General features: G+C 41.8%; 1 protein-coding gene across 5 annotated transcripts in view; it reads left to right on the forward strand.

The window, feature by feature from the left end:
• Nucleotides 1-23,976, forward strand: part of ELMO1 (engulfment and cell motility 1) — a 317,094-nt gene that overhangs the window by 196,851 nt on the left and 96,267 nt on the right. For all 5 annotated transcript variants that reach the window (XM_086742954.1, XM_086742955.1, XM_086742953.1 and 2 more), the window contains one exon: nucleotides 13,655-13,791. In XM_086742954.1, coding sequence (XP_086599080.1) covers nucleotides 13,655-13,791 — 137 coding nt within the window. The remainder of the gene's footprint in view (nucleotides 1-13,654; nucleotides 13,792-23,976) is intronic.

Here is a 23,976-nt window from a genome sequence, read left to right on the forward strand (position 1 = left end):
TTACAAATATGTGACCTCAGCAAGTCTTAATGTGTTTTTGGGCCTCTTCCTTCTCCTAGTTTCCCACATTCTGGCTTGCATCAGGAGCTGTTTGGCCAGCAGGAGTAGGGCAGTGATCATGCTCCTGTACTCGGCACTGGTGAGGCTGCAGCTTGAATACTGTGTTCAGTTTTGGGCCCCTCGCTACATGAAGGACGTTGAGTTGCTGGAGCACATTCAGAAAGGGACAACAAAGCTGGTGAGGGGTCTGGAGCACGAGTCTTATGAGGAGTGGCTGAGGGAACTGGGATTGTTTAGTCTGGAGAAGAAGAGGCTGAGGGGAGACCTCATTGCTCTCTACAACTACCTGAAGGGAAGTTGTAGGGAGGTGGGTGTTGGTCTCTTCTCCCAGGTAACGAGTGACAGGATGAAAGGAAATGGCCTCAAGTTGCATCAGGGGAGATTTAGGTTGGATATTAGGAAAAATTTATATACTGAAAGAGTGGTCAGGCACTGGAACAGGCTTCCCAGGAAAGTGGTGGAGCCACCATCCCTGGAGGTGTTCAAAGAACATGTGGACGTGGCACTTCAGGACATGGTCTAGTAGACATGGTGGTGTTTGGTTGATGGTCAGACTCGATGATCTTAGAGGTCTCTTCCAACCTTACGATTCTGTGATTCTATGTTCACTTCATTTGTACTCATGGGCTCTTCACACCAAGTGTCATGAGGTGGCTCTCTGAGCTTCTTTATAACGTAAAAGATTTGGAGTTATAATGAATTATGCTGTTAATATACAATGCAAATGCACTAGGATATAGAGCAGGAATTAATCTTAAAACGTTTGCACTTTCTAAAATACTTCTGAGCAAAAGATCTGCTTCCCAAACTAAAATATACTGGTTTACCAATTTTTTTTTTTTTTTTTTACAGTAGTGTGACTGAAATGCTGAAAAGGAAAGCAATAAAATAAAGTAGGGCAATATTACAGCCTAATTAAACATTTCTAAAGCATAACTTTTGATGACAGTAGTTTTACCAATCTGAAACTATGCTCTGGCAGCCGTAGTATCAAACAGTTGAGTTTATATTAGTGGGTGAAGTGAACAAACTCCACTAGAGTAGCGTAAGAGCTGAACATGCCACGTGGAAACATTTTGTGTATATAGCTTCTCTTGTTAAGACTGTGGTCTAATTAACTTGATTTTTTGGCTGCCTTTCAAGAGGTTAGGTTTAAAATATGAAGAGTTAATGTTAACTAACGTCCTCATAGATATTGATTAATGTTCACAAAGCCTTTTGAAGATGCTTGGCACTTACACAGTGCATTATGGTGATGATTTCAGATAAATATACTAACAAGCACTGAGGTTCAATGTTTCCTGAGCAGCTTGCACCCTACCGCATCACTGTTTTCCTTTCTTGTGAGTAGCAATTACTCAGTTTGATCTGTGTTAAAAGAGTATGCTTCAGCAGTTTTATTTTTGTCCGGCCAGTCTGGCTTTGGGACTTTAGCCCAGATAGTTAAAATCATAATTTACAGATTAAGAAAATTTGTAGGGGGAGCAAACCCTTTAGACGGTTGTGACTGGATAACTAAGATGCGGTTTTCACAGTGAGTTAATAACCTTCACCTCAGCAGGTCCATCTGGGTTCCAATAGCGATTGAGTTCGTGAGGGGAGCGAAGATTTGCATTTCCTCACAGATCACGAGGTTGTCGCTGCTTCACTAGGCACTGCTGGTTGCCTGTGGCAGATCGAGAACAGAATAGCAGGTGGGCTGTAGACATGCTAGGGTGTTGCCAGCCTGGTGTAGGTAGGTACTACAGGATTTTGCCTGTGCAGACTTGTACCCACATTTTACTTTCACAAAGCAGGCTGGAGGAGGAAGTTATTTAGCAATTTGGTGCACACGTGCATAAATAAGCATATTTTAAAGGAGGTACTCAGTTTGTAGGGATGCAGATGGGGAGGGAGGTGAGGAGTTAATGCTACAGTGGGTTGTCCTAAATAGAGTTGTAATAGTGGTGGTACCACATACATTTTCAAAGAAGTCAAGGAGAGCTAGCAGGTATGCATCTTCTGGTTCTTGAGCAAGCAATGTAGTTCCAGCACAGTTCAGAACCAGATCTGATATGAAAGATGAGCTGCCATCGGTCTAGGATGTGTGATGCAGTGAATTCCCTCACCATAGTCACAGGCAATAATTTTTTTTTTAAATTGATATTAATGTCATCTTTCCCTGTATCTCAGTCTTTTACCTTGTTTGGCATTTTGAGTACATCAGGGATTGTTTCAAAGCAAGTGGTTGAATTTAGAGTGCTTTTGTTCTGCTGCCTTTTCTGTGATGGCAGAGTAGCTAAGTTTAGCTGTTGCTGATTTTCCAGATAACTGGTCATTTGTCCTCCTCCAACTTTTGCACTTCAGGAGCTAGCCTGACCGATTAGGCAGAGGTAGCAGGCAGCCATCCTGCTTCATACCCCACCACAGGGGTACTGAAGGTAGGCTGGCAGCCTTTCACAAAAAGTGCACCAAAGGACACTTCTGATGGTAAGTACAGAGGATTTGTGGCTGACCCTTAACAAGTCTGCACGGGTACTTCAGTTATAACCTTTTTTTTTTTTCTAACAGGGAAATGACTTGGTAGCAGGAAAAAGTATTCTTTTCCTTCCTGGCTTGGCTGCTGATTTGTTGGCTTCTCCATCTGCTCATTTGTTTTTCTTCCTTGCAGTTCTCCTGCTGTTGCTCACTTGTAAGATCAAATACCAAAAAAGAAATTGTTTTTTCCACTACTGTCTTACACAATGACCACATCTTTTCTTTGCATTATGATTTTAAACATTTAATTTTAATGAAGAGGTCTGTGTGAGGGAAGGGGGAATGGGAGCTGCTTAGGTAGCAAGAGAGGACGTAAAAAATCTGTAGACTTACTGTTTGCAGTGTTTCTCCTGCAGGTTTTCATAGGCTCCTTTAAGTTTTGCTTACAGATGGAGCCCTAGCCAACCTATTTAAAGCAGAATTAATTTTCAGTGACAGCTCCTCTCTTGTGAATTGAAACAGCATGGTCTGTATTTCAAACGGTAACCAGAGTATGTTCTTGATGAAGTATCTCACAGAAGGTCTTTGGAGAGACACGAGCTGTAACCTGTAATGCAGTCTGTGTAACTTCCTAATTTAAAAAAAATGGGTAATTAGAAGAGTGTGCTTTTTAGCAAGAATCCCTTCACAAGGAGAAGCAATAAGCTGGTGCTCTCTAAAACAGTCAGAGTAAGAAGCGAAAAGTCAGCAATCCCGCCAGGAAAGGCAGTCTGTCAGTATACTGCTTGGGATGGGGAGGAACATCAAGGAGATGCACAGGCAAAGGCACGGCAAGTGCCCACTTCTTCTGCACCCAGGAACTTCTGAATCCAGCCCTCAGTGTGCTGCGTCTGCAGTGATGCAGCAGTTCATAGAAAATGTGCCAGAGTGCAGCATTTAGGAATAAACTTTGCCAATGGGTGTTGTAGGGCTAAAAAGAGTGGTTACGCAGTGCAAGTGACTGCCTTTATGCTGCTCTTTAGAAATGCTGAGAATATCTACCTCCTCCATTGCTACTGTCATTCTTCCTGATTTATCTGGAGATACAGTTAAGGCCAGTTTCTCAGAGGGCTTAGGAGAAGAAAGGTGCAGCAGGGAATGGACTAGGGTACCAAGGTGTAACAGATGTCATAAGGTGTTTCACTTGATGGGTCTGAGCTTAGCTGGCCTTCTGTCAGTGTCACTATCTGTGTCAGTTGGACTTCAAGTAGACAGACAGTCTGGGGGCTTACAAACTGTCAGAAATGCTTTTTTAAATTCTTTTTTTTTTTTTAAGCTTTCATGTAACCTTCATTGCCTTGTATGCTTTGTGAGGTGTCAGGAATCTGACAGAGCAGCAGTGTTACCTTTTGTAGGAAGGTTTTGCATAGCATGTCTAGTTGTTAAACAAGCTTTTGTAGATTCTGCTTAATATGTATAATTCCTTCTTATTCTATGTATTTACTAGAAGTGACCATAAACACTTCATAGTCCCTAAACAAATTTATTACATTAATTGGTTAATATTCTTTTATATTGTTATCCAGAGATAGTGTATATATGCTGGAGCATAATTGCAGGTCTACGCAGATGTCTTTTTTTTTTTTTCTTTCTCTTTTTTTTTCCCCTCAAAATACATACCTTTTTGATATGATAAATACAAGCCCTTGTTTTTTCATACCATTTCCACTCTAATGGACTTTTCTCCTAGAAGTGCATGACTAATTTGAATGAAGTGCTCCCTCGCCTCTGAAAATGATACTCTGATTTATCCATTAGACTTTTAAACTACATTTTCTTATTGTTGATAACTGCATTTTTATTTTTTTTTTTATACTGGGAGTGGTGGAGGAGTGAAAAGGGAAGCAGAGTACTTTCCTGTTTGCCCAACAGTGTACTGTAACACATCATAGAGGCAGTTCAGAGTTATTAATATCCTGGCACCTGTTTTATCACAAATAAAAATAGGCTGCTTTTGAAAGAGATGGGGAAGCCTTATCAACACAATGCTGACTCCTTGTACTCTTTTTCGTTTCCTTGTTGGATATAAGAGCCTTTTTAATAATTCTCCTGTCTTTGCACTTTGGCTTTTTGTTTGCATTTCCAAACCAGAATGTTGTTTTCAGGTCCATTCTAAGTAGTAGAGATGCAGTGAAGTCTCCATACTTAAAAAGGAGTTATTTTTCCAAAGTCAACCTGTTTGTGCGGACACTACTGGCTTCATTGGTTTCTTTCAGTTCACGATCAGCTCTGGATGAGGCAGGGTGGGTGAGTCTGCCCAGATATTGTTCTTCAGCTGCTTACTTATGGACGTAGTACAGATGCCACCTCTGAACTGCTGGATCTGTTGGTAGTGATGAGTGTGGAGGTTTCTTGGCTTGTGCTGTCAAGGTTCTTCCTCCACCAGTTTTATTTGGGACAATGAGAGAAGTGGATTTTTAAATAATGGCTCCTATATTTAATGATATACTGGGGAGGAGAGGTGTATTTCTGACAGAGCAGCAGTCACCTTCAAAGCAAATCTGGGTAAATTAGTGAAGAGCTTGGGGCTGCATGTGTCATAAACATCCTAGTCCTGCATATCTCATCAGGCTTGAGGCTTTGTGGAATCCTAGGTTTTCATTGCATAGTGAAATTTATTCTCAGCCTCAAAAAAGGAAAGCTTGCAGACTGTAGGAAGCCTTTTATGTGTACTTTCCTTCCAGTTTCCCTCTATAGCTCCCTTAATGAGAAGTCTCATCGGTTCAGAGAAATGCTGTTGCCTTATGTCTCTGTGAGGAATTTGAGTTGCTAGTTTTGCTGCATGTCTAGCAGTTTCATATTGTTTCTGTTCCAACTAAATATGTGACCAGGTAAGGTAAGTTGTTGAAGGTGTCTCGTAGCCATATATTGCTGGGTAATTTTGGTGCTCTGGAAATGCAACATACCATGTTAAAGAGGGAGCATTTTTACCCTATTTTATGCAATCCCTGAGTAATTGTGTGTATGCTGCTTTAGTGCTGAAATTTTGGATTTTCATTGGCTCCTGGTATCCTTGCTTGAGATGACATTTCTGACACACACACAAATGCACCCACAGCCTGGGGAAAAGAGAGGCACATCTTGCACAGTTCAGTGGTGCAGTGTGCTTCCTTATCCCCTTTTTGTTTCAAAGCAAACGAAACAAAACCCTCATGTAATTCACCTAGATTTGGAATTTAAGAAATGTAGCTTAGCTCTTTGCATTATTTTGTGTGTCTTGAAGCGTAGTTGCTTGTATCTTACTCTCTCAATCAAAATAAAAAGGATGAGTGGCTTTTGTTCTAATACCATTTGAGCCTTCTAAACAGCACTGTTCCCTATTGGCAGCAATATTGCTACTTCATTACTGCACTGCCATTGCTAGTGACCTTCCTTGCCTTAAATTATACTGTTTCCCTATCATGTGCCAGAAAGGTGGCCAAAGATTTTCTCTCAAATTATTGCCATCAGACTATAGGGATCAGTGGTGTAGATAACTTGGCAATTGCTGTATTTCTGCAGTATTAGGTGTGCTTTTTTCTTATATACTCTATGTGTTACTGAGAGAATTTTTGATTGCATGTATAAAAATGGTCATGGCAATAGTTATTTTTACTTGCATCTTCAAAGAGAAGCAGACGTTACAGTGCTACTTCTCCCGAGAGCTCGTAGAATTAGTTGCTCTTTGGTTGTCTTCTGTTATTGGCAAATAATAATCCCAGAGGAGGCCATGCCAAGTGGAGATGATATTTCCAAGGTCCATAATGCACCCTTCATCTGTGGATCTTGCTGCCCTTCAGAAGGTGCAATGGATCTTTCCACCCACCTCCTCTCTGATCAAATATTATCATCTCCATTCTGTGAAATTGGGGAAAACAACAGAGGAGATAAATGACTCACTCAGAACTAAGCAGGAGCTCGATAATAGAAAACACAGATCTCTGAAGATGGGATCGCATGGATCCCAGGTACCTTTTAGACCGGGAGATGTTTTTGAACTCCTCTCTCCCTGAGACTTTGCAAACCAGTTTCCCAGGGCTCTGTATCACTGCCTCCTTCATCTCAAAATTGTGCTGATTTCAAGATGCTTTTCTTGATGAGTTTCATGGTGCACAGAATCTCTTAATACCACCCCCAACACAGAGACTTACTCCTCACCACAGATATCTGTCTGTCCCTTTATGTGTGACATCATTAATGCCAAATGACCATATTTATATGGCTGACTGAATAATTTGATTGATTTAAGCTGTCTGCCTGCTCTTGAAATATTTGAGAATACACAGCAATGTTACCACTTTTATTTATTATCTACTTAATCAAATCTAGTTGTATTTTGTAGACCAATTGTACATGGCTGACATCCATGAATGAGGTGCCTCATTTGTGATTAATAAATTGTCTTTGATATGCATTCCCAATGTGATGAGTCGAAGCTTTAAATTTACAGAAAAATAACTGTTTAAATCACCTCATCTCCCCATAGCATCATAATTATGAAAATAATGGGTTGCGCGGCTCCTAATTTCAAACGTTCTCTTCATTATAGATACAGCTATTTATTATTTTGCTTTCACACCAGTACAGCCTTTTTCATTTCTTGAATTCAAGAACTTGGAGGCCAGAATGACTGTATGCCATTTTAAAGATGCAGTAGGGGATGAGTGTCTAGTATTAACATAGCAGTTTAGCAGAGTCAGGAAGAAAGCAGAGGTTTCTTAAGATCAAGGTCAGTACCTTGCCTAGAGACGTGTATTACTGTGTCTCTGCTCTTGTAGTTTTGGGGAGAGTGAGGGGTTATCTCTGTTACTTCCAAGTATTGCACAAAATAAATTCTAAGATTCAAAAATTGTATTCTTCTTTTTTTTTTTTTTTTTCTTTTCACTTTCCAAGTGGAAATCCAAGTGGATATCAACACATAGCGTGCTTTTTAAGGTGGGGGAAAAGTATAATCAGCAATTCCAACTATCAACCAGCTTCTGTTGTACTGGTGGCCTTTTGTTCATACTGGTTTGGACAGTGAGGTGACACATCAGCCTAATGTCTGGTCCTTTCCTGGAATCTGTCTTGCATGCAGAAATCCCTATTGTCTGTATTCAGTTCACCACAGCAACTTTGAAATTTAAATCTCTGCTGTACTTCAGGTCAAACATCATCATGTAATCTGTGCCCTTCCAAGACAGGCTTATGCAAATATGCAAATACCTGTCGTAGTTAGCCTCACTAGGGACCAAGCTACGCAGTGTCTCTCTCACTTCCCCCACCCTCCAAGGGAATAGGGAGAGATAATAAAAGAAAAAAGACTCGAGGTTTGAGGTAAGGACAGGGAGAAATTCCTTAAAGTTACCATTACGGACAAAATGTACTTGACTTGGGGAAAACTACTTATTTATTATTAAAATGAAAGTAGGATAATGAGAAAGAGAACAAGATAACTTCTCCCCACCCCTCCCTCTTCCCGGGCTTAACTTTATGTTCAGTTATCTCTACCTCCTTGCCCCACCTCGAGTGGCACAGGGGAGCACAGGGAATGGGGGTTATGGTCTGTTCATCACTTGTCTCTTTCCACTGCTCCTTCCTCCTCAGGAAAAGAACTCCTCACATTCCTCCTCTGCTCCATCGTGGGGTCCTTCCCACGGGCCACAGTCCTTCGTGAACTGCTCCAACATGGGTCACCTCTTCCACGGGGTGCAGTCCCTCAGGAACGGCTGCCCCAGAGGGCCCTCCATGGGCCACAGCCTCCTTCAGGCATCCACCTGCCCCACCGTGGTGTCCTCCATGGGCTGCAGGTGGATCTCTGCTCCTCTGTGGACCTCCATGGGCTGCAGGGGGACAACCTGCTCCACCATGGTCGTCACCACAGGCTGAAGGGGAATTCTGGCCAGAAGCCGTATTACTCCTCCCCCTCCTTCTTCACTGACCTTGTCATCTGCAGCCGTTCCTCTCACAAGAAATTTTTCACACCAGGCAGGCAGATGCCTCTTGGGTTCTCTTCACATCTCATCTCCTCTCCACTTCTTGCAGCCAGGCTGGGCCGAGTCGGGCCCAGACAGCCACAAGGCCCAGAGTGTGAGGCCTGCAAGGCCCACAAGGCTCACACCTTCCTCTCTCTGCCCCCACTTCATTTTCTTCACATCTTCTTCTTTTTCTTTTATTTTTTTTAATTTTTTTTTTTTTTAATTTTTCCACTTCTTAAATACGTTATCGCAGAGGTGTTACCAAGGGACATTCTGCTACCAATTGACTTGGCCCTGGCCAGCAGTGGGTCTGCCCTAGGCCTGGCTGAGTCCACCGGACAAAGGGGAAACTTCCAGCAGCTTCTTGCAGAAGCTGCCACTGTATCCCCCCCCCACTAAACAGAACTGTCGTAGTTCAGCCCCGATCGGACCAGACTACGCAGTCTCTCTCTCACTCCCCCCACCTTCCAAGAGAAACAGGGAGAGAAAATATAAGAAAAACGGCTCGAGGTTTGAGATAAGGACAGGGAGAAATCCTTAAAGTTACCGTCACGGGCAAAACAGACTCGACTTGGGGAAAACTATTCATTTATTACTACAAACAGCAGGATAATGAGACAGAGAACAAGATAACCTCCCTCCACCCCTCCCTCTTCCCAAGCTTAACATTATCTCTACTACCTTCCCCTCCCTGAGCGGCACAGGGGGGAAGAGGGAATGGGGGTTGCAGTCAGTTCATCATATGTTGTTTCACGCCGCTGCTTCATGGTCGGGGGAAGAACTCCTCACATTCCTCCCCTGCTCCATCGTGGGGTCCCTCCCACGGGCCACAGTCCTTCGTGGAACTGCTCTGGCGTGGGTCATCTCTTCCACGGAGTACAGTCCCTTCAGAACAGCTGTCCCAGCGGGCCCTCCACGGGCCACAGCCGCCTTCAGGCATCCACCTCCCCCGGTACAGGGTCCTTCATGGGCTCCAAGTGGATCTCTGCTCCTCCGTGGACCTCCATGGGCTGCAGGGGGACAACCTGCTCCACCATGGTCGTCACCACAGGCTGCAGGGGAATCTTGGCCAGGAGCCGCATTACTCCTCCCCCTCCCTCTTCACTGACCTTGGCGTCTGCAGCTGTTCCTCACAACAGGCTGGTAGATGTCTCTCAGGATCTTTTTTTACATCTTATTCACTTCTACTTCTCATCTCCTCTCCACTTCTTGCAGCCGGGCTGGACCGAGTCGGGCCCAGTCGGCTGCCTGGCGAGAGGCCAGAGGGTGAGGCCTCCAAGGCCCATGAGGCCTGCGCCTCCCCCTCTGCGCCTCTGCCCCCGCTCAGCTTCTTCACATCTTCTCTTCTCTCTCTCTTTTTTTTTTTTCTGTTTTCCCATTCTTAAATACGTTATCGCAGAGGCATTATCACGAGACATTCTGCTACCAATCGGCTCGGCCTTGGCCAGCAGTGGGTCCGCCCTAGGCCTGGCCAAGTCCCCTGAACAAAGGGGAGCGACTTCTAGCAGTTTCCTACAGAAGCTACCACCTTAGGCCCACCCCCTACTAAACAAAACCACGACAAGAACCAACACAATACCTAACTGTTCTCAATATAGCTAGAAGAAATTAGCCCCTGAGGATGTTGTTTCTCTTGGGAAAAGGCATTTAGAGACAGGGTAAAAAATGAAGATACAATTCTTCTTTTTCAATTTCTTTTCTTTTTCCTGTTGTTTTCTGCTAATCCACAGAGGAACAATGTAACATATCAAATCTGTTTACCGCTCAAACAGTCTGGAATGCTTCAATGTCTTTGTTGTTATTTAGGAAATGAACTCACAGATAAAATTGTGTTGGGTAGATACTAAAAATATACACTGAAGGAATGACGCAAACTCCCAGGTAGAAATTAGCTCTTTTTTTGCTACTGCAATTTATGATGAGAAATGAACTAAGCTTCTTCCTCAAAGTCACAGCTATAGATCAGCTGCAAGCTTGAAGGACTACTTGAATTCTGGGAGGTGGCACATTGATCTACAGCTCCGAGAATTGTGCCAAGAAAGGAAAATCAACAAGATCTTCACCTGATTTATGTAGGCCAGACATCTGTGACTTGCCTTTCGAAGGTGATCTCACAGAGGCGTAATTAAAACTTGATGGTGTTATTAAATAATCATGATGATTTGTGTCCCTGTGTTGCAGCCGTGTGTGTGTTTTTGTGTGGTTATAAATGTGGTTAGTCCCTGCTCATGAAAATGAAAGTTAGAGAGTGCTGGGCTTAAGGGCAGGAACTTTCTGCACAGCTCTTATGTAGGAAGTCCCCAAATTATTCTAATGCTGGACCTCTGTTTCAGTTTAGAACCAGTCAGTGGTTGCGTGTTAGTGAAACAGTAAATGCTAGAAGTTTTTAATTAGTAAAACTGAGCAGCCTCTAAATTTGCCCACTCCGCAGAGACAGGCAGTGCACTGATATTGGAGATGCTGACTTGAGGCTGGAGAGAGTGGGGTAAGACCGCAGGTTGTGACTCCGTCTTAGCCTGGTCTGGAGACCACTAGGAACACAGTACTGCCTTTTCCTTCATCCGTATCTTACGTGTCAATAGGAGAAAGAAAGTACTGGGCCAAGGATTGTCTTTCATCAGATATTTAAACACTCAGGCTGGAGCATGTAGATATGCTATAATGTAAACGTTGCTAATGTGCTTAATTTGTGATTTCTCCATTGAATTGTATTATTTTGGATAGAATTTTTGAGACATACAAAAAGCTAACTTTGAAGTCGAGTATGGATTTATTTTTTCTCTGCCGTATGGGTGCTGGTGGGAATTTTGAGGAAGCTGTTTATCATTTGATTTTGAATTTTTCTTAGGATTTGTTTTGTGCTTTAAGACATTGATCCTGCTTTCTAATAGGCCTACTTTCCCCATTTATATCAATAACAGTGATTTTTACTCTTTCATTTTCAGACTGAAAAGGCATAAAGCACAGTATGTTGCCTAGTTATAAAAAAAAAAAAAGGTGGGGAAGAAGTGGCACCTCTGATTCTGCATGCAGAACAGTCAACATAGTAGATACAGTTTGGGGCTGATTATCATAAGAAGCATGAGTTAGAACTGATGATCAAGTTTCTGAGAATCCCTAGCCTTTCCATTAATTTTGAGTTATTGATTTTATGAGCAGGAGCAGTGATAAGCTCAGGCTCTGAGGAGGATCAGAAAGGCCAGTGTGTGTCGAGGGTTATTGCCTTGTTTCGTGCTGTGATTTACACAGCAGAGGTACTGGCTGCATTCTTCTGCTTGGTGTTATTTCTTCTCATCATTATAGTATTTCATGACTTAAAGACAAGTGCCCTCTGAGAGTCTGTTGTGTTGTGTCTCTGACGTTATTACAGGCTGAAGGTCTAATTATGGGAAGTGCTGAGCCCTTGCAGCTCCAGTGGAATGAATGGAAGCTGAAGGTGCTCTGAAAACCATGCCTGAGGCATTTTATTCTTTTAAAGGAATTGAGTCATGCCTCATAAATATAGGTCTCTGCTTTGACTAATTCCCCCTTGGCTGCACATCCTTTCAAGTAAATGTAGTTTATTTGATTAGAATGAAACCTGTGCTCCAAAATTAACTCTCATCCTCGTTACATAGCTGAGGAACTGATTAGATCTTAGTAAATCTGATGCTAAAATTAAGCTTCAAATTGACAATTAACCTTCATAGTTTTGCTTTGTCGTTAGAATACTGCATGTTGGGAAAGATCAGAAACCCTTTTTCTTTGAGGGTTCAAGTGATTCTAAGCACAACTCGCGTTCCTATGGTAGAGCTGCTGGTGCAGCAGAGGTAACTAAAGACACAGAAAGGGCGGTTTTGTGGCTAGAAGTACCACCAGCACCAAGTGTTTGCAGCTGATGCAGGGAGTCAGCCTGCCTGAGCCAGTCACGTTCTCCTGCAAAGAGTCTTAATTCTAATTTCTCCAGTTCCACTGAGAGAAAGCAGATGTCAGATGGTGATCTAGCCTCAGGACAAGGGTGATTTATCCCAATGCTTGATAATTCTGCTGGTCTTGCAGAGGAGGAAGCTTTTCTAAGCAGTGGCGGTTTTAATCTGAAGTAAGGGAAGATGCTGCTGTATAGGCATGTGAGAGGCTGCTGGAAAAGTGCAAAGGAGCACTCATGCAGAGGTGAAAACTGAAGCTGAGAGACTTAGGGACTAGGTGCATGAAGAAAGGCTTAGTCAACTTGACTTTTTTGTTTGTTTGTTTATTAAGAACATAAATATGTAACCTACTGAGGAGGCACTGCAAGTCACGGCAGAGTTTAAAGATGCTTTTCAGTCCTTTGCTAAAGCCCCTTCTATTCCCAGGTTGCTCAGATGTGCCCAGAGGTCAGCATTGCTTCAGCTCTTAGTTTTTGAAAATCCAAAGGAGATTCACAGCAGTCTTACCAAACTGTACTTTTCCTTTTTGGGATCATTGTTATAGTATTCTTTTATTTTTTCCTTCCTTAAAGCCAGTATTTGATTTAAAAAAGGAAGTTTGGGTTTGGGTTTTTTTTTCCCCATCTCAGATAAGGGACAGATGACAGCAGATCCATTTCTTTTGTTTCCAGTTATTTTGAAAGAACAAATCTAATCAGTTACATTCTCGTCTATATGTCTGTCTAGATTTCTCTGGTTACCTCTGCGGCATATCCATGTACAATACAGTAGATCATCTGCTGTGTCAGCAGAGCTTCACATTTCAGGGTGTACATTAATCTAATACTGTTTTGCGACTGATGGGGTTTGGTGTTTGGTTCTCAGCAGGCCATACAGTACGTGCTGTTAGCAGTGGGGAAGGAGGTTGTTTTGATGAGGGGTCCTGTGCTTCTTCCCTGTGTCTCCCTGTCCCAGCCTGAGCAACAAAACTTGGCACGAACAAAACACCTCTTAAGAGAATATTAAGGCAAACAGCGAGTTGCTTCCTCTTGTTCTTGCTGCTCATCTCCTGCTCTATACAGTGTTTCATTGTCTTTACGACTGTAGACCAAGACTGGCTTTTCAGGATAATGTTTTGACATCCTTTGCTACTAGAACTGGGTTTCTACTCAATTACAATGTTTTCTAAATTTTATGGCTGACTGTATTTTATGTTTATTGTTTGAAGCTCCTGCCTGTACTTGTTTTATTCCACCCACCTTGTTTTTCTGTTTTTAGCCAGTGAGACCTGCAACGATTTCCATCCCATGTTCTTCACCCATGACAGATCGTTTGAGGAGTTCTTCTGTATCTGCATTCAGCTCTTGAACAAGACATGGAAGGAAATGAGGGCAACTTCAGAGGACTTTAACAAGGCAAGAAAAAGGGTGGGGTGGGAGTAACTGGGCAGGATGGTGAAACAGGGCCATGTATTCTTTCCTAGAGGCAGAAGGATTTACTAATCCCCCTTCTGCTGAACGCTGTGGAGTTTTGTCTATTCAGATTCTTTGCACACCAGAGCGCCGGTATTTAGAAAGTGAGGGCGGGGGATGGGAGGTATAAGGGAGGTTCATAGACCTTTTTCAATCATGTTGCACTGCAGACTGTGAAACTAAAAACCTGGCTTGAGGGGAAATTCTGCCTTTTTATGTTAGCAATATTATGCTGAAGTGCTGCAGCCTCCAAGGTTGTAAATAATGCAAAGAGAGTACTGCAGTGATAATTCTGTGCATCTCTTTCATTTCATATGAGCACAAAAGTGATAAAATATTCAAGAGTGGACACAATCCTGACAAAGTGCTGTGCAGTTTAGCCCACTAAAACAAAAAAAAAAACCCCAAACCAACCAAACAAAAAAATACAACAAAATAACCCCTCAGTATTGCACTTTTTATGTTGTAAGAGAGAATTCTGAAAGTTTCAGCCAATCTCATGACTATCAGCAAAGCTATGGAGAACAGGGCTATCTGTCTTGCTGGTCCCTAGGCATCCTATTTTAACTGTCTAGTTTACCATGAGGCTGAAGAATATCTTTGGCATTTTGTAAGAACGACGAACTCATGCTTTTGTGGCCAGCTGGCATCCTTATCCTTTTTGGGATCCTTTGACTGGACCTTGAGCTTCTCCCTGAGACTAGATGTTGGTTATAGAGCCGTTGCTTGAGAATGAAAAGTAAGACTGCTGCACTGTGTCAGCATGTGCCATATAAGTGCTCTGAAGTCACCAGACTCAAATGTTATCTGAGAGCTAGTAAGAATGATTGTGCCTAACTTCTAATTGGAACCATCTGTTATTGAAACGGCCTAAATGTCCATTTTCCACTGCAGGGTGAAGGTGAATCCTTACGATACAGTGTGGAATAACCTTTATTGAGTTCTTTTAGGTAAGATAGTTGGCAGCAGTACCAAAGCCGAGGCAGAATAGAGAAGGGAAGTCCAAAATGCATGCTAGTCTGGCTAGATGACCCAGAGGCTTGTTTTTGCATGGAATTTCTGACATGATTCTCTTACCTAATGGTCCAGGAGTGCAGAAGGAGCATTAGCAAGATAATTCACTGAACAGTATAGAAACATAAAATCAAGGGCTTAAAAAGGCAACAACTTTTTAAAGACTACTTCATAATATGTGGTTGTTTTAAAAAAAAAATTATTGACAACTGCCTATTAGTCACAGACCTTCTGTCTCAGTAGAAGAAGGTTTTGTGTACCTAATTTCCCACAACTTGAGTTGGAATATTATTAATAGTCCTAGGAGGTTCAGGAAAAACAGTCCTGTTTCTGGCAACAGCCCAGATAACACTAAAAAAGCTCCAAAGAAATTTACTTTTCAGTATTAGATATTGCTATGAAACTTCATGAAAGATCAAGAAGTTTCTTCTCTGATCTGACTAGTTTGCTGTTTGTGTTTCTGTGGCTGAAAATCCTGTGGCTTCACCCAGCACTAATTTCAGGTTCAGCAAGGTGGGCAGTAGATCATACTGCATGTGATCCTTAACTCCGTGGGGCAGATCTGAAGCGTTTGCCATCATGCTACCAGGATCTGTGTCTGGTAGTGATTCTGTGGTGCATGAGAGATGAACCCAGGATCTCTGCCTCTGGAAATCACTCTTCATTTTTTAGCTGTTTTTGTGAAGGGGAAGGAGTACTCAACTCTTGTGACTCTCATTTTTAACAGTTCAGTAATTATATTCTGCTTATCCAAATCCTTTATTTTAGTCATAAGGAGATTTTTGTGCTCTTATCCACTTGAAATGACATGTGATGGTGATGTGCGTTACTCAGCTGATAAATGTCTGAAGGGATCTGTGAGTGAAGCAAACTATGTTGTTGTGTGGGCTTGTGAAGCACTTCTGGATTTGTGGGGGATGATATTTTACATAGTGGTACCCAAGGTTTACCCATCTGGTTGGTGGGTGACAGCTGCCAGTGCTGATGTCTTTGCCACACTGAACAACACCGTTTTTAATCCTTACCTGGCAAGAGGCTTTGGTGATCACGACGTATTAGTATTCTTTCTCCGTCTTTCCTGTGTGCTAAGGGTACTTTCACTATGCAGTTACTTTTGAAAACTTAGGTGAAGGCCATGTGGACCCAGGGAACATTCAGCCCCTGCTTTCAGGAGTGAATGGGAAGAAAGCAGGCCTCGCAAGATGCGGTAGCTTAGTTACTGTGGAAAAATTCTCTTTTATCCTCTCTTTGTGTTACTATTTTTCAGTTTCAATAACTTGATTGTCATGGTAATGTATGAAACACCACTTTGCTACAGTTTACTACCCACCTGGCTGATGGGATCATTCATTTTCTTCCTTCTTCCCTTCCTCCCTCAAAATCTCCAAAACAAAATTGGACACTCAGTGTGTTGGATGGTAAGTCTTGAGAACCTGGAGATTCTGCTAAAAAGCTAATCCACTTGCTTTGATCTATAATCATAATGGAACGAAAGGAGCTTTTTGTTTAATTTAAAACTTTTTATTAATCACAATAGCTTCTACATCTAGGGGCTGTAGGAGGTCTGTGTGCACATATAGAGATTTATTTCCTCCTCATTGGAGAATGATAGGTGCTGAAAGAAGTGAGGTGATTGAATACTTCCCCTCAGGTTTCAGCGCCAATTCTCAAGGATTTTTCAAGTATCAGATTAAGACTTTCTTTTGATGACAAAATGGCATACTGCACCATCGTGGTTCCTCAGTCCATGTTGTGGAGATTTCATGTAGGTTTGTTCATTTTTAAAGCTTAAGAAAATAATTAAAATGGCACTTTACTCATAGTTGAAAGAATTTTACGGTGTTTTAGTGAAACATTTATGATCCCATGCTTTGTCTCTCCGATTCTCATTCATTAAAACAGACACCTTTTGTCAGCTCTTGCAGTAGAAAAACTCCTTGGATCTCTATGGTGATAGTGTGATACTGTCAGACCTAAAACCTTTTTTACAGTCTCTCAATATGCTGATAGATGTCTGAATAGAATAATTCAGTGAGGCAGCTAAGCTTATATTATGCCTTTATAACATTTTAAGACATACATAATTCATGTCTAGTGAGTTTTCTAGAGAAATTAAGATGCAGTTGGATCGAGAGACATGCAAGTGACAACAATTCCATTTGAAACCTTTTTGTTTTTCTTTGAGCCTACAGATGATCAAAGGACACTTTGCAAGCTCTGTCCTCCACAGTCATTTGAGAGCAGGCAGCATGGTTTATGACTTCGATAATATAATCTTGTCTCCAAGCTTTACATAATTCTGTATGTTTCATTGCAGCAGAAGAAAGCATTGTGTATTGATTTTTGGAGTTGATGCTGACTGTAAGAAAGCTAGACTGGGTTATCTCGTACTCCAGCGTCTAGAAACCTTCATCACCAGCCTGCCCATTTAAATAGGTGTCCATCAGTCAGTTTTCCCTCATGTAGGGTTTTCTGTTTATTTTTAACATGATGGTAGGTGGAAATCAAGGTTACTGCTCCACTGTAAAATTCCTTCCATGGGGCTGAATGGAGGCATACTCCCAGTGTAAATTTTTTTTTGTTGATCCCCACTGGTTGTGCTTAAGTGCAGATTTCAGTCTGCTATTTTTTGTAGGTTTGAAGTTCACATGCTAATAGGAAGAAGGATCAGCAAATGGATTATTTTAATTGCAGGGCCAGCCATAGCTTGTCTTACTAGACCTGCAGAACAATATGAACAATTTGCTAATTCTGTCCCTAGTGTAGTGCCATCTTAAAAAAAAAAAATTAAGAATAAAAATTGCTGCTTCCAGTCCCAGTGTGGAAGGAAAAAGATGAAATTACTTGATTCACCTACCAAGGTTTTGAAGATGCTTTGTAGAGAATGGGCAAAATGATAGTGGCTTTTAGATTTTTTAGATGGCCATAGTTGTAACAAGACACAGATTATCGTTTCAGGATGGCTCAAGTTAAGTAGGGGATGCCAAAACTGAAAAACTTCAGAAGTCCTGTGGTGCATGATACTTGAAAACAAAATCTACTGTATTCACTAAAACTACAGGTTTCAGGAATAGAAAACTGGGATGCAGTTGGCTAATGATGCTACCGATGCATTTTTCTCATTACTGAGAGCTCTAGTTCTTTATTTTGCCCACTGGTCATGTGTTTGAGATCATCATAGTATAAAACACCAGCTTTGAAATGTTCTATGAAAATGTATTTTGTAGTAAGAAAAACATTCTCAGAAAACCCCAAAACCTCTGGTTTTCAGCATTTTGGCAAAGCTCGCATTCATTTCACAGTGCCAAACCTGGGTACCCTGAGCAACTGCACTTGTTTTATCTGGCTGTTTCAGTGACGCGCCAAGCCGCAGGACCGGATCCCCATGCAGGACTGAGGTCTGCTCAGCAAGGTGATGATATATGTCACTAACAGGTATACACATAACAAACTGTCTTGTATGGTAATCAGTAGAGTAGACATTGTTCACAGTGGCAGCAGATGCAAACAATAAATGCCCTACGTGAGTCTTGTAATTAAACACCAAAGCAAACACTGAGCATTTGATAACCATGAAAGATGTTTGTTTATTGCTCATGCTCAGACCCTGTGAACATTTTTCCCTGCTCTGTGACAAGATAACAGAAAAGGTAACCAAGCATAACATAAAAATGAAAAATACCATTTCCTTGCTCACTGATGATTTGGAAATGCCAGGCCACAGGTTTCTCAGCTTCTCTGGTGTTGTCACACTTTTGGCAGCTGTAGGTTGAATAATTGTGTAAGGCTAGGTTCGAAATACGACTAGATGTTCAAGAGCAGGCTTTTAAGGAGCATGTTTGTGTGAGTCGTGTTTTCTGTAGAAACGTGTTACGGGCCAACACCACCATCAGGTAGTGTGAGTTACCCATGAGGAAGCAAAGATATAGAGGGTTGTTTGGAAAGGGTCAGAGCAGCAGTGTGGCAGAGGAGCTGTCACCGGTTTTGCCAGGTCCTGTACAAATCAGAGAGACTCCAGGAGCAGACTGTGCACGCATCTTGTCCAAAATGCCGCCATGACTGCAGCCTTGTTGTCCTAGGTCTGGTCCTTGCCATGGTGGCTGCATGCCTCACCTGGAAGTCTCAGGGCTTTGCTGCACAGCTGGAGGAGGAGCGGGTCTCCTAGCACACCCAAGTGATCCCCGTTGGTGACACTAACAATATTCTGTACTTTTCTGCCTGTTACAGAGTTGGCCAAGTCTTGATAAACCCTGTTTTCCATGAAGGGGGCAAAGGCACCCAGAGCTCAAATGCCTTGGCAGTGAAGCAGTGGCAGGATCAAAAACAGAACCAGGTTGTCTGGCTGTTTTCTCCAGCCTCCTCCATCACCCTGTGACAGTTCCAGGTTGCAGCAGCCGCTTCAGCCCCAAAGGCGCTGTTTCCTTTGTGTCTGTGCCCCTCTTTCCCATCCTCTCACAGGGATGCTTGGAGGAGGATGGCAAATGATAGCTCCAGGAGCGTGGAAGAACCATTACTTCAAACAGGAGAAAAATTAATTCAAATAAACTTGAAAGTAAAATCCTTTGGTCGGTCTGTAAATCTGTCTGTCACTTGCTTTTCCTTTCAATGATAAGCAGGGAAAGAGACGATAAATAGCCCTTCACAGATGCTCTCCAAAGCATTTATTGTTTCTTACGGGTGTTTTTTCGCCAGTCTGAAGCAGATGAATTTAACTTCTTTGAGAGAAGCTTTGGGAGGCTGTTCTGTTTACCTTTTACCTGTGGGAAACGCCAGGCTAGTGGAATGATTGCGCCTCTCTGTTAGCTTTATTGCACATTCCCTTGGCACTGCTTTGTTTAGATCAGTCAGGGATACTGCAAATAAATTATTCTCACATAGGCTTAATTCAGTATTCCCCAGGCTTAGGCAGATTAGCACAAATTAAATTCCACATTTTCACACCTGAGGCCATTAGCACTTTATTAACTTTTATTGGAAACAGATAATTGCTATAAATATATTGTTTCATTAATTGTGTAATGCATGAATTTGTGAAAAAATGTATAGCAGTTAACATTTTGCAAGTCTGCTTCATAGCTTACACAGAAAATGTGACTTTTTTTATTTGAAGGAAGAAATCGCCTTCCAAATACAGTGGGAATCTCCAAGAAGAGCAGAACTGGGTGCAGGAAGGTTGTCAGGTCTATTCCTTTAGCAACCGTTTCTTTAAGAAAGGTCTGTTTTAAGCAGTGCAGTTTAATGTGATGTAGGGAGAGCCTGTTTAAGACTTTTCCCTAGCATTTGATCGGTGTTCCCTGTGTGCTTTTTGTGGCCTGGATGTTGCAAGTTTATTCCTTCATTGGCTGCTCATTTGAGAATGGCTCTGTTTAGTCTTCTCTGTCTCTGTGCATTTATCTACACCTGTCACATCTCTGAATGTGTCCCACTGTGTTTGTCAAAGCCAGTTTATCACTCATCTGCTGCTTCTGGCTGCAGGAGCCTGAGGAGGAGTGTTTAAGACTCTGAAGATGCAGTCTTCCACTTACTGAGGCATCAGTCTGTAAAAATCCAATCTAAATTTAGATATTCATACCCCAAAGGTTGGGATCTGTGAAGCTCAAAGGAACTGAACAAGAGTATTCCATTTTTAAATCTAGTTGATTGCTTCCTTTTGAAAATTTTTCGATCTTAACTAGCATTGTCAAGAATGCAAATACATTTTAAAAAATTAATTTGTGAAATATAAGTACTTAGTCTGGACAGTGAAGCAGTAAGGAGCAACATTTGCACTTTCTCTGCACTTTGAAGTTTATGAATTATTTTTCTAGTTCAGAGATTTTTTTTTTTTTCATTAAAAATAGTATCTTTACTGTTTTCTGTCTTTCCCAGAAGGCTTTGAAAGTCTTTAGTAGCAGGGTCACATCTAGTTATTATCCTAGCTGAATTGTCCTTCTGTAGTGATCACATATGCAATGATTTCATGGAGGACATAGGCTTAAAAGGAAAGGCATTTTAAAGCTGAAATTCTGCCCATTTGTATGCCAGGATGGGTACACTAAGAAAGAGATGGATTCTTCAGGAAAAAATCAAGTAGAGGAAGGGGTGTCTCAACAAAACATCTGTTATTTTTTTTTTTTTAAGAAAAAAAAGGAGGAGAGTATTTTAGTATAATCCATTCGTTGCTCAGAAACTTGTTTGTCTTATCCTTTCCCCAGTGATGAAAGCTACTGTTGGTTTCAGCAGTGAAATCTCTTATTTGTGAAAAACCTAGCCATCATCGGCAGCGTGGATTTTATCCCCCAGCTTTCTAATGAAGTCTGTGTGTTACTGTAGAATGCATCTGCGTCTGTTTAACACCCTGGAGATGGCAATTTTTAAAACTGTTGGTACTTCATATTTTCAAAGCGCTCTTCATTTTCATCTCTGTGGGTGCTGATCAAACCAATAAACATCTCAGCCTTCAAAAAGATGATTGAGTGGAAAGCCTGATAACCAGAGGAGAAACACTGAGTGTAGGTTATCTGTGCTAACCGCTTTTTTTGTACTCTGCAGAAACCTCTTGCACTGGGAAAGAATTCCTTGCTTGCATGTAGAGTGTGTTAGTCACTAAGGGAAATGATATAACCTGACTAGAGCTGTCACCAAAACAACATATTTTGTGATATTGCCCCTGTCATTCCTGTCTTAAAGTGTGGGTAATAATCAGATCCTGGGAACCACTCTTGTCTCTGTATTTTTATTTCTTCTTTCTAGGATATGTTTTTGTAGTACAGTTAAATCAGAGGTGCATGGCATATGGCTTTTTGCTGCATGAATTGCTGCTGATGTGAATGTCAGTGGGCATATAATACCAGATTTTCATTTTGTGAATCACAATGCATGGAATTCAGCCCGAGCGCTCCCCAGACTATAGACCTTATTATAGGCAAATAAAAAAGGGAAGGAAGGAGGGGAGGTGATGTCTCAGAGATTTTGTTTCAGTTGAAATGAGGTTATCGTGATGAATGATGCAGCTGACAATGAGATTTTTATAGCCTTTCTTAGAGTAGCAGAAGAGCTTGTATTATTGTTGGTTTGCTTTAAGTAATTGTAATTTAAATAGCACCATGGTTGAAAAGACCAGCAGGAGTGTTTCATATGCACCTCGTAAGCAAAGCCAGAGTGCTTTGTTGTTTTAATCTCATCTGTCCATATACAAATGTCCTTCATTGTTTGCAGTTTACATCTCATGTATTGTCTTGATTGAATACGTCAGTCACCATTAAAAAGGCATTTGCCAGTCAGTCGCTGCTGCCTGTCTCTATTTTTAGCACATGAGGTAACTGGCCAGCATCTGACAAAATGATCCTGCTACCAGATGTACCAGTGCACGTTGAGACTGGCTGTGAGAGAGGCATATGGGAGGGAAGGACTGCTCAGAGCTGGAGTGAGAGGAGGAGACGGTGTGCGGCTGTGGAGGGGCTCTTCCCTTCTCTCCTTCACACACACCAGCTATTTCAAGCCGTGTCTACACTGGGCCAACAGAGGATCCTGCCTCTGCTGGCTTTCTGTAGGTTGCCTTGGGCACCGACGGTAGGGCAGCTATAGCAGGGTTAGTCCTACATGGGCTGCATAAAAGTTTAAGTGAGGATCACAGTTTAAACTGGGCCTTGGTGGGCTTACGTGAACTGTCCTCAAGTTCCTAGAGGCTGGATGACTGGGGAAATGGAGGAGGATGGGAGGTGAGTAATTTAGCATGTACTTTCTGAAGGAAGTGTTTATGTTTTGCCCCACAGAATGTTTGGGCTTGAGACCGCAGCAGGGGCAGTTGTTACTTGGGAGTGGCAGTGAAGCAGGGACATGTGAGCTTGGGTTCTGCTGCTTTTCCATTGAGAGCAAAATAGCTTACTGGAGGATGGAAAGTGTTATGTGTGCCTCTGAAAGTGGTAATGCTCATTGGGTTTTTTTGCTCTTTCACCTCTACACTGTTGATTTGAATAGCCATACGAAAAAGGTTGGGGATTTATTGATGACTGAAAGATAATTTATTGACAGGCTCCCTCCCAATTCCTCAAGTTACCATTATATGTTGGTCATGGCAAGCAGAGAAGCAAGGCCCTCAATAATAAATATGAAAGATGAAAGTTGAGGAATATCACCTTGTAAGCTGAGTGCAGGAGTGGAGAGAGATTTCATAGCATCTTAAGTATTTTAACCCAAGCACCAGAGACGGATGAAGAAACCAATACCAAATTGTATGTCAGAATCCTTGGAAAAGACATTAGTGCAGCTGATTTAAGACCTTACCGTGTCAATTGAAGATATTCATGCCGTGACCATGAAAATGAAATGCTCAAGAACCATCCTTGCACAGAGAATGTCAAGACTGCGTCTGGAAGAGTGGAAGCATCTGGGGAAATAGCTTACACACATGCTTTAAATTTTATGGTAATTTTTCTCTCTGGAGATGTATCTTGAGATTTCAAGCATCAGTTTTCTGTCTCAGGGAAACTGGCTGTTCTTTGTTGTGTTGCTAATATGAGAACTTCAGCAGCAAGAACTTAATAATTGTATTTGTATCCATTTTGTTTGAACAGTAAAGGCTGCCTAGAACTTTTTGTTGTGCTTAACCAAGGGTCCAAAGAAACTACAGATCTCACTGTATCATTGTTACCTTGTCAGCCTCTTTGGAAGCAATTGATCAGCCCTTCGTAGTGAAAATAATATCTCAAGAGTTACTAAGTAGGAAAATGTAACATCCTTATTTTTGTAAAATCAGATGTGTGAGATGAAGGATGTAATCTCATAGCTGTCAAGATTTTCAGATTTCTTCCAGAAGCTCTTTTCTATGTGAGCTAGGGATTTGGAAGTTGTTACAAGGCTGTTTTCTTCCTGGTGATGTTTTTTTTTAAATCCAAATTGATCTGATTCTCATATAACTGATACTTACTCTGCATTTTAAGGACTGTATGTGATTTTTTTTTTTTAAAGCACATGTATAAACTAGTGACTGGATGTAGAAATCTTACTGGATTTCTCTCTCTATTCCAAGTGAAGTTTCCTTTAGCCTCTTTCCCTGTTCAGTCCTCTGACCTCCAACAGGGTTTATTTCCCCAGTCTTTCCTTCTGCCTGTCCCTTTTCCTTGGAGAAAGGAC

This window comes from Chlamydotis macqueenii, chromosome 2 (genome assembly GCF_036417535.1).
Source record: "Chlamydotis macqueenii isolate bChlMac1 chromosome 2, bChlMac1.mat, whole genome shotgun sequence".
NCBI lineage: Eukaryota > Metazoa > Chordata > Aves > Otidiformes > Otididae > Chlamydotis > Chlamydotis macqueenii.